This window comes from Pangasianodon hypophthalmus, chromosome 22, assembly GCF_027358585.1.
Source record: "Pangasianodon hypophthalmus isolate fPanHyp1 chromosome 22, fPanHyp1.pri, whole genome shotgun sequence".
In the NCBI taxonomy this organism is placed as follows: Eukaryota; Metazoa; Chordata; class Actinopteri; order Siluriformes; family Pangasiidae; genus Pangasianodon; species Pangasianodon hypophthalmus.
The window spans coordinates 7801874-7816045 of record NC_069731.1 but is presented as its reverse complement, the minus strand read 5'-3'; the positions used below and the strand labels follow the sequence as shown (position 1 = coordinate 7816045).

General features: G+C 38.1%; 2 protein-coding genes across 2 annotated transcripts in view; one reads left to right on the top strand and one right to left on the bottom strand.

Moving 5' to 3' along the window:
• The window catches only part of tmem145 (transmembrane protein 145), a 28146-nt gene extending 22976 nt beyond the window's left edge, over positions 1-5170 (top strand). Inside the window, exons 12-15 of the mRNA XM_026923940.3 lie at positions 213-385; positions 576-696; positions 3450-3635; positions 3959-5170. Coding sequence (XP_026779741.1) covers positions 213-385; positions 576-696; positions 3450-3635; positions 3959-4180 — 702 coding nt within the window. The 3' untranslated portion in view covers positions 4181-5170. The remainder of the gene's footprint in view (positions 1-212; positions 386-575; positions 697-3449; positions 3636-3958) is intronic.
• A 3361-nt stretch (positions 5171-8531) lies between these two features.
• Positions 8532-13419, bottom strand: ino80c (INO80 complex subunit C). Its single transcript, XM_026924055.3, has 5 exons — positions 13079-13419; positions 10898-10999; positions 10567-10678; positions 10414-10481; positions 8532-9004 (listed from the first exon to the last, which is right to left on the bottom strand). The coding sequence occupies exons 1-5, from the start codon at positions 13289-13291 to the stop codon at positions 8873-8875; spliced, it is 627 nt and encodes a 208-aa protein (XP_026779856.3). The 5' UTR covers positions 13292-13419; the 3' UTR covers positions 8532-8872.
• Positions 13420-14172: the final 753 nt, after the last annotated feature.

The following is a 14172-nucleotide window of genomic DNA, read 5'->3' as shown; positions in this document are numbered from 1 at the left end:
TTTAATTAGGCCATGATAGTTGTCATGTCCTGTTTTGTCCACATTCGAAAAGAGTTCATAGAGCCACACTAACACTTTCGGTATTGGGAATTGGGTTTTGCTATTGTCCGACCATTCAGATTATATTGGCATTTTACTGTTGTTTTTTAGTCTGTAAGAAAGCTTTTAATTAACTGAATCTGACCAAGTTCATGTTACAAATGTGTGTATAGTTTTTTGACCCAGGTGAAGTACTATATGCTTATGACAGTCCCGCTGGATATGGGCTGATGGGCCTCCAGCTGCTGGCATATGTGTGGTTCTGCTATGCTGTGCTGGTGTCTCTTAAGCATTACCCAGAGAAACAGCCATTCTACATCCCTTTCTTTGCTGCATACACTCTCTGGTGAGTGAAAAAGAAATACTATATTTTCTCATAACCATAACTGTCAGAATATTGTGTAGACTATAGTGCTGAAATTGCAATGTGAAACAGTACATAAAAAGTACATAATATCTTACCTCTGTCTGTTTAGTATAAATCTTTTAAATGGTTTATAATGTTATAATATTTGATGCTTTTATTTTTCTGGCAGGTTTTTCGCTGTACCAGTCATGGCTCTTATTGCGAACTTTGGCATATCTCGATGGGCCCGGGAGAAGATTGTCAATGGTATTCAGCTCGGCATCCACCTCTATGCCCACACTGTCTTTTTAGTAAGTGTTCTTTTTTTACAGAGAATGATACACTATACACACTATATCACACTATATCAATGTAAAATCACTGCATGGTTGCAGTCAAATCAGGATTTAAATGTATGGCAGTATAGATTTCTTCTTTTTTAATCCTTTATTGCTTGGCTATTTCACACTTTTACATACTTGGATGAATAAATGAAATATTTGTAGGGTTTGGGTCAGGCATGAGATTGGGCCACAGCCATTTAGGAACAACAGTGAGGGGGGGGCACAGTGCTATGAGCACTTCAATAAACTCATTCAGCCTGTGCTTCATTGTCCTACGGAATGAAGGGATCCAGTTAAGTCGTGAAATGGGCAGAGCATCAAACTATATACTCCAGTTACGCACCTTGGCAGCTAGTAGCTCTCATCACTACATATAGCTGAAGACTTAGGGAAGGGTTACAGAGAGAACTTGCATATTTGGATGACTTTATGTCCTTGGACCAGATCAAGTCTCTGTCAATCATGCTGGACTACCTACTACTTAAGCACCATGACCACCAGCCACAGAAACTGTTAAGAAGCCCTCCAGCCCATCATCTCACACACTACACTTCCTCAACACAACTCCACACAGACTCTCCTGGTGACCAGCTGAGAAGGCAGAGGAAATTCACCATGGCACATGTACGTCTGGATGATGAAGCAATCCCATTTCTAGGGAGGGTAGACTTCTCTGTCCTGCATTACACACAAGAGCCTGTCGCCAATGGAGGTCATTACATCTCCCTTGACGCTGACTGTGGATGTCCTCGTCTCCAGTTCTCCTGCAACATTTATACATATTGCCTTGGGGACCAGGTCCACTATTCCTGTCCCAGTTACACTCTTTGAAAAGGCATGTAGTGCCTTGTACCTTTGCTCCTGTTTTGGTCCTGCTCAGCCCCCCATGATAGGACTGCTCGCCAACTCTTGGGTTTAGGGTTTACACCCTTGCTTGCTTTTTTTTTTTTTTAATATATATGTATGTATTATACTTGTTGAACTACGCCTGCCTGTGTTTGGACCCCTACAATGAATTCTGCAAAGTTTATGGTGTGTTGGGTGTCTCCATGGCATGAGCATGTGTATTTGTGATGGTTTTGGGATCAGTTTGGTATAGGTTCTGTAAATTATTTTATTTGAATGTGAATATAATTGTATTGAAAATTGCCCAGTTTTGCATAACTTGTAACACTGACTTATGAGTAATAAAAGTACTGAAAAATGTTTCAGAAAGTGAACTTGGAATTGAAAATGCTTGTCAATAATTGCTATATACACTATATTACCAAAAGTATTCGGTCACCCATCCAAATGATCAGAATCAGGTGTCCTAATCACTTGGCCTGGCCATAGGTGTATAAAATCAAGCACTTAGGCATGCAGACTGTTTTTACAAACATTTGTGAAAGAATGGGCCGCTCTCAGGAGCTCAGTGAATTCCAGCGTGGAACTGTCATAGGATGCCACCTGTGCAACAAATCCAGTCGTGAAATTTCCTCGCTCCTAAATATTCCACAGTCAACTGTCAGCTTTATCATAACAAAATGGAAGAGTTTGGGAACAACAGCAACTCAGCCACGAAGTGGTAGGCCACGTAAACTGACGGAGAGGGGTCAGCGGATGCTGAAGCGCATAGTGCAAAGAGGTCGTCGACTTTCTTCACAGTCAATTGCTACAGAGCTCCAAACTTCATGTGACCTTCAGATTAGCCCAAGTACAGTACGCAGAGAGCTTCATGGAATGGGTTTCCATGGCCGAGCAGCTGCATCCAAGCCACACATCACCAAGCGCAACGCAAAGCGTCGGATGCAGTGGTGTAAAGCACGCTGCCACTGGACTCTAGAGCAGTGGAGACGCGTTCTCTGGAGTGATGAATCACGCTTTTCCATCTGGCAATCTGATGGACGAGTCTGGGTTTGGAGGTTGCCAGGAGAACGGTACATTTCGGACTGCATTGTGCCGAGTGTGAAATTTGGTGGAGGAGGAATTATGGTGTGGGGTTGTTTTTCAGGAGTTGGGCTTGGCCCCTTAGTTCCAGTGAAAGGAACTTTGAATGCTTCAGGATACCAAAACATTTTGGACAATTCCATGCTCCCAACCTTGTGGGAACAGTTTGGAGCGGGCCCCTTCCTCTTCCAACATGACTGTGCACCAGTGCACAAAGCAAGGTCCATAAAGACATGGATGACAGAGTCTGGTGTGGATGAACTTGACTGGCCTGCACAGAGTCCTGACCTGAACCCGATAGAACACCTTTGGGATGAATTAGAGCGGAGACTGAGAGCCAGGCCTTCTCGACCAACATCAGTGTGTGACCTCACCAATGCGCTTTTGGAAGAATGGTCAAAAATTCCTATAAACACACTCCTCAACCTTGTGGACAGCCTTCCCAGAAGAGTTGAAGCTGTAATAGCTGCAAAAGGTGGACTGACATCAAATTGAACCCTATGGGTTAGGAATGGGATGGCACTTAAGTTCATATGTGAGTCAAGGCAGGTCACCGAATACTTTTGGTAATATAGTGTTTATATATATATATATAATTTGCAGGTTTCATTATATATATATATATATATATATATATATATATATATATATATATATATATAATGAAACCTGCAAATTTTACATTACACTTGAAATGACACTTATTATGCAATACTGAATAAGTACTATGGGGGTACACTTTTAACATTGCTTTTTCTCTCTGTCCCTTTTTGTCGATAATTCTCCCACAGATCATCACACGTCCATCAGCAGCTAATAAGAATTTCCCTTATCATGTGCGAACATCACAAATTGGTATACTACTGTCGAGCCCTAAAGAGATGGGGGCAGAAAGTTTCCCTCATCATGCGTACGGGAACAGCACCTTCTTGGGAGACTCTCAGCCTAACTTCACTGAACTCTTCTCCATCCAGTCAGTGAGTAAAATAGAATAGGAAATTGTCAGCAGTTCCGGCAGGGGATTGTCCCTTAGCCTTCACTCATCGGCTTCATCTGTAACTCCTGCAGGCAGTGATAGAGGCTTGACCCCAATCATTTTTTTAATTCTTAAATTCTTTTAAATCTCATATTTAAAAATATTTATTATGAAATGTGAGGCAGAAATGGCAGAACATTTTAGTCAGTTTTATAGTCCTAGTCCTATTTTTTAAATGAAATGCTAATATGAGTATTTTTATGAACAGTAGTTATTTAAGAGTTATAACTTTTTTTGTAATTATTTCTTTTTTCTGATCAACAGGTCTCTGTGAAAAATATAAATGAGGCCATGGGATGGAAGGGACAAGATATGGCTTTGAACACTGAGCAAAAGATCATCACCACATCATCACCGGTCGACTTTTCAACAACATTTACTTCTGCTATGCCAACGACCAGCTCTGCTCTCTCACCTCCTCCAAGGCTATCCTCTCATTTTACTGAATATTTCAGCATGCAGGGCAGAACAGTCTCTCAAGCGTAGTGAAGTAGACTTAGGTCTTTGGGATCATCCCAAAGTCAGCTTTGCAGTGATTTGGGGAAAAACAGAATATTACATTTGACTTTCTGCAAAGAGGATGCGCACCATGATTTGCAGAAGAGCTATTAGGAGGAGATATGAAGTGCTAAATAAAAAGCAATAAATATTTCAGCCAGATTAAGGTGACTCCTGAGAGGACATTTTGGTTGTACATAGCACAGTATAATACGAATGTAAGATATTCAGTATGCAGAGTTTTAAGATACAGATATTTTATGTGTAAATGTATAGAAGTGTAAGATTTTTTAAGTGTAAAAAGTTTTTTTTTTGTTTACATACATATTTTCCAAGTGGTGCTGTTAATATTTGCATTTTCATGCCATTTTGTTTGAACTGAAATGGAGTATTCAGTACTCCAAAGGCAACAATTCATTGAATAATCTCATGTTTCAGTGTGTTTGTTGTACATTATAGACACTAAATGGATCTTTTATGAAAAATTGCCTACATGGGATTAACATAGGTAATAAGAACTTCTTAGAAAGGGGAAGAAATACATTCTCTAGTTCAATACCTGCAATAATTGCCTTTAGTATTTTTAATGCATGTTGCTTATAAACTACAGTAAATCCTAAATTCATTTTAGTTTTGCTTTGGTGCACCAGGAGCAAGTTGCCCTGCCTTGTCTACTATTAGTTCAAATCCTTAGGCAAGAAATGGCAAACTAGGAATAATAAAAACAATCTAGGCACATCATTATGAAGGCAGTTTAAAAGTATTAATTAATTCAGTATTTTAATAGGGTACAGTAAATTTGTGGATGTCCATTTTTTTTGCCTTCTGTAATAGAAGTTATATTTACTGCATGTCAGACAATTCAACACACGGTTATTGGTGAAGTTATTTGGCATAGTCAAGTAACTCTCCTTTAACTGAGACTATGGCACATTTTATGTTTCACAGCAGATTTTAATAAAAAAAATTATTTATGTATCTTGCGCGTATTATTTAAAGACTGAAGAATGCACTTAGGAAACAGATTGAATGCACTTAGGAAATCCTTACACTCATATTTAAATAGGCAATTTATTTATTCATTTATTTTTTTAATAATTTTTTTAGTCATGCATCTTAATAATTTTGTATGTTGTGTCTCAGTATAAATAGTTCACAAAGCTAGTGGTCTTTATACTTTAAACAACATGCAGTGTACTGGATTAAAAGAGAAACCACTTAGATGTTTTAGATGATGAATGAAACATTTTACACTCTCCTAGGCCTTCTCCCTTACCTTAATCAACGAGCATGCACAAATGCAATTTACAGTGTAAAAGAATTCTTTCCCAATAGGTTCAACCAATTAAGTTGTAGTTATTTGTATTCTAGGAGGAATATTTCGTGCTGTATTTATGGAATAAGTTACAAGCTTATACAGTATATGACAAATTAAAATTAACAAGATAAAGACTTCAGGTAAAGACATTCTTTAGCATACTGCCTGAAATACTGCTCTGTGCTGAACACTGATCTAACGACAAAGCGAAAGGCATGCTTTAGTCTTGAAATCTTTCCCACTGCTATTAATTTTAACATAGACAAACTGTAAATATGTGCAATGTTCACTGTAAATATGTGCATTGTTCATTGGTGTTCAGGACTGAGACACAGGGTCCCTGGTTCGATCATGAGCTCAAGTTACTGTCTGCGTGGAGCTTTGCATATTTTTCCTGTGTCCATGTGGGTTTGCTCCAGGTTCTCCGGTTTCCACTCACCTCCCCAAATCACGGAAGTAAGTGGAATCACTAGTGTAAATTACAACTACAGAATGTGTGTATGGTGCCCTGCAATGTACTGGTGTCCCATCCAGGGTGTATTCCCCGTGTTTCCAGAATAGGCTCTGTATCTACTGCGACCCTGATTGGAGTAAAGCAGTTATTGAAGAATGAATGTAAAAAAATTTTTAGTAGTATTACTATTAGTATTGCGCTATTATAATTGTATGCTGTATATGTCTATTATTAGTTCCCCAATTCTGGGTTTTGTTTGCTATGTGATTGTTCTTATTGTGAGCTTGTATTTAGATTACTATAAGGATTCCCGAAACCTTATAAAAGCAACAACACAATCAGTCAATAAGCCATTATAGTAATGTGAAAGTATCATCCAGCAAAGAACCTCTGCCAGACCTTAAAAATCTCCCCTTCAGGGACATTTAAATGCAGAGACATTTAATGGTTCAAGAGCAGAAGTGGTAATCATGGCAGAGCATGATGGTGATGGTATAACAGGGTTGGCCAGGATGTAACCCCTGAACACCAGGTCCCATTAGTCCAGAATGCAGCAGCCTTGCTAGAGTCCTTACTAGAACTAGATCTATACTATAATAAAGTATACTATAACCATAAAATACTACTAATGACCTATAAAGCACTGAATGTTTTTGCCCCACAGTGACCTTCTGGTCTATTCTAATTGGTGTTCAGGAGTGAGACACAGTCTCAATCTTTAAGTCTTGGTTGAAAATCTATTTGTTTAGTCAAGCATTTTGTTAAATAGATTTTCTCGTTTACTCATTGGTAAGGATGCTGGTGAGCAAAACATACTTCCATATCAATATAGAAATGGTTCAACACCAAATCTGTGTTTTGCAATGACCATCTTAACTGTGGCATGAATTTAAGAGGGAGATCTACATCCACAAACATCTATCCATCCATTCTCTGTACCGCTTTTCCTACACAGGGTTGCGGGGGAGATTGGAGCCTATCCCGGGGGACTCGGGGCACAAGGCGGGGGACACCATGGATGGGGTGCCAACCTATAGCACACATACTATGGACAATTTGGAAATGCCAATCAGCCTACAACGCCTGTCTTTGGACTGGGGAGGAAACCGGAGTACCCAGAGGAAACCCCCAAAGCACGGTAAGAACATGCACACAGGGCGGAGGCGGGACTCAAAGCCCCGGCCCTGGAGGTGCGAGGCAACAGTGCTAACCACTGAGCAACCATGCCCCCCTCATCCACACACATGAGAATATATAATATAAAACCTGAGAATATGAGGTTAAAAATAAACTATACAATTTACCTCCTAAAATATAGCTTATTGCATATATTATTGTTTTTTTAGGCTATATACTTCTGCTCATTTTTATGAAGGATGCCAGTAGTTCTGTAGAGAACTTTATGTCCTTTTATTAAGCCTGACAAACGAGACATAAATTTTTCTTTTATTCACTCACTTTAAAAATGCAATATACAAACAAGCGTCAAGGAGAGTGTGTCATGAACCACCTAAACTCTGTAGTAAACATGCTCAGAGCTAAAGTGGTGTAGATTAAAGTAGTAGTAGATTTGCATGATTTCAACTTTGGCTACTGCCACTAGGTGTCAACAAACTTCTAAACATGGCCCCAGCCTCACTTCTTCACACAGTCAGGCCCATAAGTATTTGGACAGTGACACAATTTTTGTCATTTTGCCTCTGTACACCACCATGATGGATTTGAAATGATGCGATATCAAGATGTGATTGAAGCGTAGACTTTCAGCTTTAATTCAATGGGATTAACAAAAATATTGCATTAACAGTTTAGGAATTAGAGCCTTTTTTTTGTTTTTTTTACATAGTCCCTCCAGTTCCACAGGCTCAAAAGTAATTGGACAATTGACTGATAAGCAGTTTCATGGCCAGATGTGACCTGTTTCCTCCTTATTTCATGACAAATTAAGGAGATAAGACATCTGGAGTTGATTCCAGCTGTTGAATTTGCATTTGGTAGCTGACTGTCCCAGTTCTGGGTCTGTCTTCTCTGATCTGCATTTCGTAGTTGGAGGAAGGTGTTGTCATATTGCTTACTTGTTTGGTAACATTTGCAACCTTTTCAATTACATTATTTTGTGGTAAAATGTTTATCACTTGGAAAACTTTTTTTTTTTTTTTGTGTGTTTGCCTTGTTAGACTAATATAATACTGTCTAGCTAATTAGCATACAAAATGACCAGTCACTACACTGAATTTATTTTTATGAGATATATGCAGCAGAATAAACATGCACACTAACATTACAATGCCAGTTAATAACTAATAACCTAATTCCTTATGAAGGAGCATATGATAGTTTCAGCCACTGCAGAACTTTAATTTAGCCATTAGGCATTAAAGAAGGCTTTAATATACTTGTAATGAGTGCATTTGTGATTTTTTACTCTTTCAATAATGTAAGCTTATTTTACCAAACTTAAATTTATGATTTGTTATCTATAAGAAGTCCATAATCTTAACTTATTATCCATAACAGCAGAGGTCAGCAAAACACAGCCACATGTTAAGAAGACTAACAGACACCACTTTAAATACCCCAGCTTTATATTTTACAGCAAACAAATGGAAAATCGCAACATACAAAATAGCTTTTGATTCAAACAATTAACATCTAACAAACCGATATGCCCGCATGAATCTTAAAAATACAGTTCAATAAGATATTAACTAATAGTGATGCGCATATATACAACTTGACCATAAACAAGGATCAAAACAAATCAGTCTCTGTGATCTTGTGTCATACTCAGGAAGTCACTAGTGCTCTGGTGTAATTTTTTTTAAAAGATAGCTTTTGAAGCAAGTCCAGTGTTGTCTTCGTATACTCAGAAAATTGGACATGGACGTTTTTTTTGCATGTGTGATGATCAGGGCACGATGCATGTGGCCTTTCGTAATGCCAGGTATCCTGTCACTACATCTGTAGGTAGTAGACGGATGTATGAAAACTCTTCAGATGAGGTAAATCGCAGCTTAGTCTGAGGGTCTGTGTAGTTCGCCTGGAGAAACAAAATGCCCAAAAGCATTTACAAAACAATGTCATACACATACATTATTCTACTTTGAAGCAAAAGCTATGTGACATTTTTACTCAGGATATTTTTAAAAAGCTTGCCTACTAGTAGGAGTCTCAATCATAGTTAATGATTCATTTTTACTACAGCCGACGTTCCTTTTGCATTTCATTGTTTAAAGTGGCTTATCATGCTTAATTAATGATGCATTAATACAGAGCCGTGCAGAGACCATTAGAGGAGTCAAGGGTACATGGATCAAGATTTTAAAACACCAACTATACAATAACTTGCTGAGCTACAGCAACTAATATTTGAACAGAATAAAAGCATCATATTATATGATAAAATTAGATTCTGTGATTAGATGGCATATATCTTAATATATGAATATTCAGTTTAAACTTTAAGTTCAAACTGAATACAGCCTACAATTGAATAAAAATTCTAGCTACACAATCTAGATAATATACCGCAAAATAAATGGCATAGAAGACATTTTATTGCTGAACACATACTCAATACATATTCAAACTGAAAAGGGAAAAAAAAAAAAAAAAAAAACTGAAGATGGATCTAAGTATTTAGCCCGTATAGCCTAATCAGCTGTGGCATTATTTCCAATGAAGTGTAACACAATTTGTAGCTGCCTGGCGGAAAGTAGCTTTAACAACCAGAAAAAGAAAACAATAAGAAATAAGGAATCACCTTACTGACTTTCACAAAACAAAAGTCATCATTTGGTATGTATTCTTAAACCTAATGCTCTTTACTTGAGCTTCTTGTGCCAAATCCCAACACCTGCTGTACCACACATAGCGGGCGACGCGCAATCTGGCTGTCTAAGCTGGCGGATTAATTAGCATGCACAGATGACAGAAGATCTTTCCAGAATCAGGAACATACAGGTATGTGGAAATACTGATGAAACTGAGCAAAAGAAAAACCAGTAGCACAAAGCAGTCACACTTCTCTCCTGCAACATGGAGTCACCTCGCAGTTAAACAGATCAGGAGAAAATAATTACGCTTGCCAGACTCAATGAATATCTTTTAACCTACAATGTGAGGACAGAACATCACAGCTCATAATCACATATTGGGCAATGACTTGCTGACTTTTTGTTGAGGATGTAAACACAAATGTAAACACAAACTTTTACTTCTACTGGTGCAGATGTAGGGTTGTAAGTTGTGGTTGCAGCTTTACAACAACTCAGCTGTGTTATTATTCATTGAAATTTTTCTCTTCTCATATGGGCTTCAGGGAAGAATTTCTTTAAAATGCCATGCAATTACTTATTTTTCAAATATTTCATGATTATATCAACAATCAAAGCACAGAAATAGCATGTTCAGAGCAATTTCCAGGACTTAGAAACAATGCTCACTTACCGGTAAGCCTGAAATATCAGAATACTTTTTAGGAGGCTTCAGGGAAGGAGGAGCATCTATGTTATAATCTGTCAGGAATCAAAAGAGTCCAATTTACAGAATGTATATCATTTTGCAAAGCTTAATTTCAGTTTAAGCGTGACTCAGACATACAGTTAGGATCACTGATTTTCCAGGGCAGTGCTCTCTCTGCTGCCAGAATCTGCTTCAGGTTCTTCCACGTCCGATTCTTTTTCCCTGCAGCCGCCCCTCCTATACCAGAGTGCTACAGCAAAAAATAACAGCAAATTAAACTGTTTTCTTCACAGTTATTAGAAGACACTTAGAATAATAATACAAAACAGACACAAACTGGATTGTGTGCATGATCACTTCAACCGAACATGACATTATAGCATCAGCATGCAGGTTTGGTTGTTCTGTTCAACGTCTTTTGAAAAACTCCTGACCCTAATGCAGTTTGAAAGTTTGTCTGAAGACCTACCACAAAGTTGGGGTCTTTAAAAGACAGAGGCTTTGTAACTGGTTCTGGACCTACATCCGCCGTAGTAACCAATTTTCCATCTGCCAATTCCACTGGGAGAATCTGAGGAGGAAAAAAAAATTGATAATATTTAATAATTAAATAATAATTAGCTGAATCTGGCAAGATGGCTAGCAGCAATTTGCCTTCATGACAAAATTCAAACATTAACCTAAAACAAACACTAGCCCAGATTTAAAACTCATACTCTGATTAACCCATGTATTAAACTCCAAAAACATGACTACTATTGCCAAACATACTGTAACTTTCGCAAAGTAATATTATACATTACATTATAATAAAACAATATTATAACCTAAACATCAAGGTCCTAAAATAATCTCGTAGTATCACATATGTGTGAGGTGGCCCATAAAACAGACCTAAACCTAATCCATTAGGTAGCATCTGTCAAAAATTTATCACATCATCATCAAAACAAAGAAGAGCACTCAAACACACTGTACAGATAACGGCGGACAAAGTTTTAAAAAGTTTAAATGACATAATAAAAAGATATTAATAACAAGAAATTTAGTTAACAGAAATGACTGAATGAATCAGTGATTATTTCTTCGCTGACTTTCGTGACTGACTTTTACCTCAGGTGATGAGACAGAGAATTGAATATGGATGATGCTGATAATCAGAATGAGAACTCATTTTCCATTGTAAATTTATATTTCTTTAGAATTTAGCAGCAATATTATTCTGCCATAAGTAGATTAGGTTAAAAATATAGAACTAATCTTTAAATAAAAAAAATGCCACCCTTTTTACTTTTGGGCGTGACCAGACTTTATAAAATGGTATTTATTTCTGGTTAGGTACACTATTACAGGAAAGGCTGTAGTTTTCAGAATTATACACTATATAGCCAAAAGTATATGGACACCTGACCATCCCAGTTATATGTACTTGTTGAACATCCCATTCCAGATTTAGTCCCCGCTTTGTTGCTATAGTAACCTCCATTCTTCTGGGAAGGCTTTCCACTAGATTTTGGAGCGTGGCTGTGAGGTTAATGAGGTCAGGCACATTTTATTTTGTCTCTACATTTTAGTAATATGTTTCAACTTTCTTTGCAAAGAAAATGTAAATTTCATTTCATTTCATTTAATGGTGTAACATACTATAGTGGATATAAATGTCTATATTATATACATAAGTGCAAATGCTTCATAGTGCTACCTAAATTTGATATTATCTTAATAGATGTTGCCTCATGTAATAAATATGTTTAGATATTATAAGGAAATAGTCTAAAAACTATTCTAATTGTATGATGCTAATATGAATGTACATTTTTTTCTTTTATAACTTATTAATAGGTGTGTGTTTTTATTTGTTTATAGAATGTATTTTTCATCCTTGTTCCTTTGTCTTCTGTTTCTAATGAATCTTTTTGCAAAGTTGTATTTGTTGTATTTCAAATTTAATTTATAAAATGTTTTAATGTAATAGATAAGCTAGCATATGCGAACATGCAAATGCTATCCGACTATAAGGAATGGATAAATGTCTGATGTCGGGTGAGGAGGTCTGGGGTGCAGTTGTTCCAGTTCATCCTGAAGGTGTTCAGTGGGGTTGAGGTCAGGGTTCTGTGAAAGGACATTCGAGTTCTTCCACTCCAACCTTGGCAAACCATGACTTCATGGATCTCAATTTGTACACAGGAATAGCGACATGTTTTAACATGTTTGGGCCTCTTAGTTCCAGTGAAGGGAAATCTCAATATCAAAGCATACAAAGACACCCTATACAATTGTCTGCTTCCATCTTTATCACAGCAGTTGGTGCTGTATGGGTGTGATGGTCAAGTGTCCACAAACTTTTGACCATAGCCTGGAGTATATAGAAAATGGAAGAATTTGGCCACACAAATATTGTAAGAAATAAAGAATAGCAATGATAATGATAATGTGTGAACTAATTCAGTGACCCACAACAAGCACATTCACCATGTAAACAGTCCATTATTTTTATTTTCAAATGCATTTTATCATAAATACAGAAGCTTATTTTTTACAGATATACAATTCCTCTACATTTTAATCCTAACCACAGCTCATAACCTTAAATAAAAAAGAAAAAAGAAACCCAGGAAAAGCTAAAACATGTCAATCCTCCAGGTTTTACCTGAGTGTGACTGACTCCTGCTACTGTGTGCACTTTCCTCCGCTTGCTGTTGCTGCTGTTCGGCTGTGTTAGCGCCTGAGCCGCCGGGCTAACGGCTCGTTTCTTCCCTTTAGCTTGAGCACTCGGTACGACTGATAAATGTTTAACGTTATTATTAACCGCAGAACTTGTCTCTCCTGTGATAAAGGACTCAGCTGGACACTGGGCAGCCATTTATTTAAATCAAACTAAACATTAAAGGTGTTAGACAAACAGTTTTCCGTAAGTAGCTAGCTACATGCTAGCAGAAAAAAAAAATAAATAAATGCTCTTCTTCTTCGTCGAATTGAGGCGGTTGCTAGCTAGCATTATGGTGTGTTACTGCCATCTACTGGACTGGAGTGTCGGTACAGCTATCAAGATTTCTACTTTTCCTTAATTCATCATTCATTCCTCATTAGTAACCACTTTATCCTGGTCAGGGTGGCGGTGGATTTATACAGGGTCTGTCCTGGGAACACTGGGAGTGAGGCAGGAATACATCCTGGATTGGATGCCAGTTGATCACACAGCACCATTCACACCTAGGGGCAATTTAGTGTAGCCAATCCACCTACTGACATGTTTTTGGGTGGTGGATCCGGAATCTATCCTGGGAACACTGGGAGTGAGGTGGGAATACATCCTGGATTGGATGCCAGTTGATCACACTGCACCATTCATACCTAGGGGCAATTTAGGGTAGCCAGTCCACCTACTGACATGTTTTTGGGTGATGGATCCAGAGTCTGTCCTGGGAGCACTGGGTGTGAGGAGGGAATACATCCAAGATTGGACGTCAGTCTATTGGACGTCAGTCACGATTCACACCTAGGGGTGGTTTAGTTTAGCCAATCAACCTACTGACATGTTTTTGGGTGATGGATCTGGAGTCTATCCTGGGAACACTGGGAGTGAGGTGGAAATCCATCCTGGTTTGGATGCCAGTCGATCACACTGCACCATATACACCTAGGGGCAATTTAGTGTAGCCAGTCCACCTACTGACATTTTTTCATGTGGTGGATCTGGAGTCTATCCTGGGAACACTGGGAGTGAGGTGGGAACACATCCTG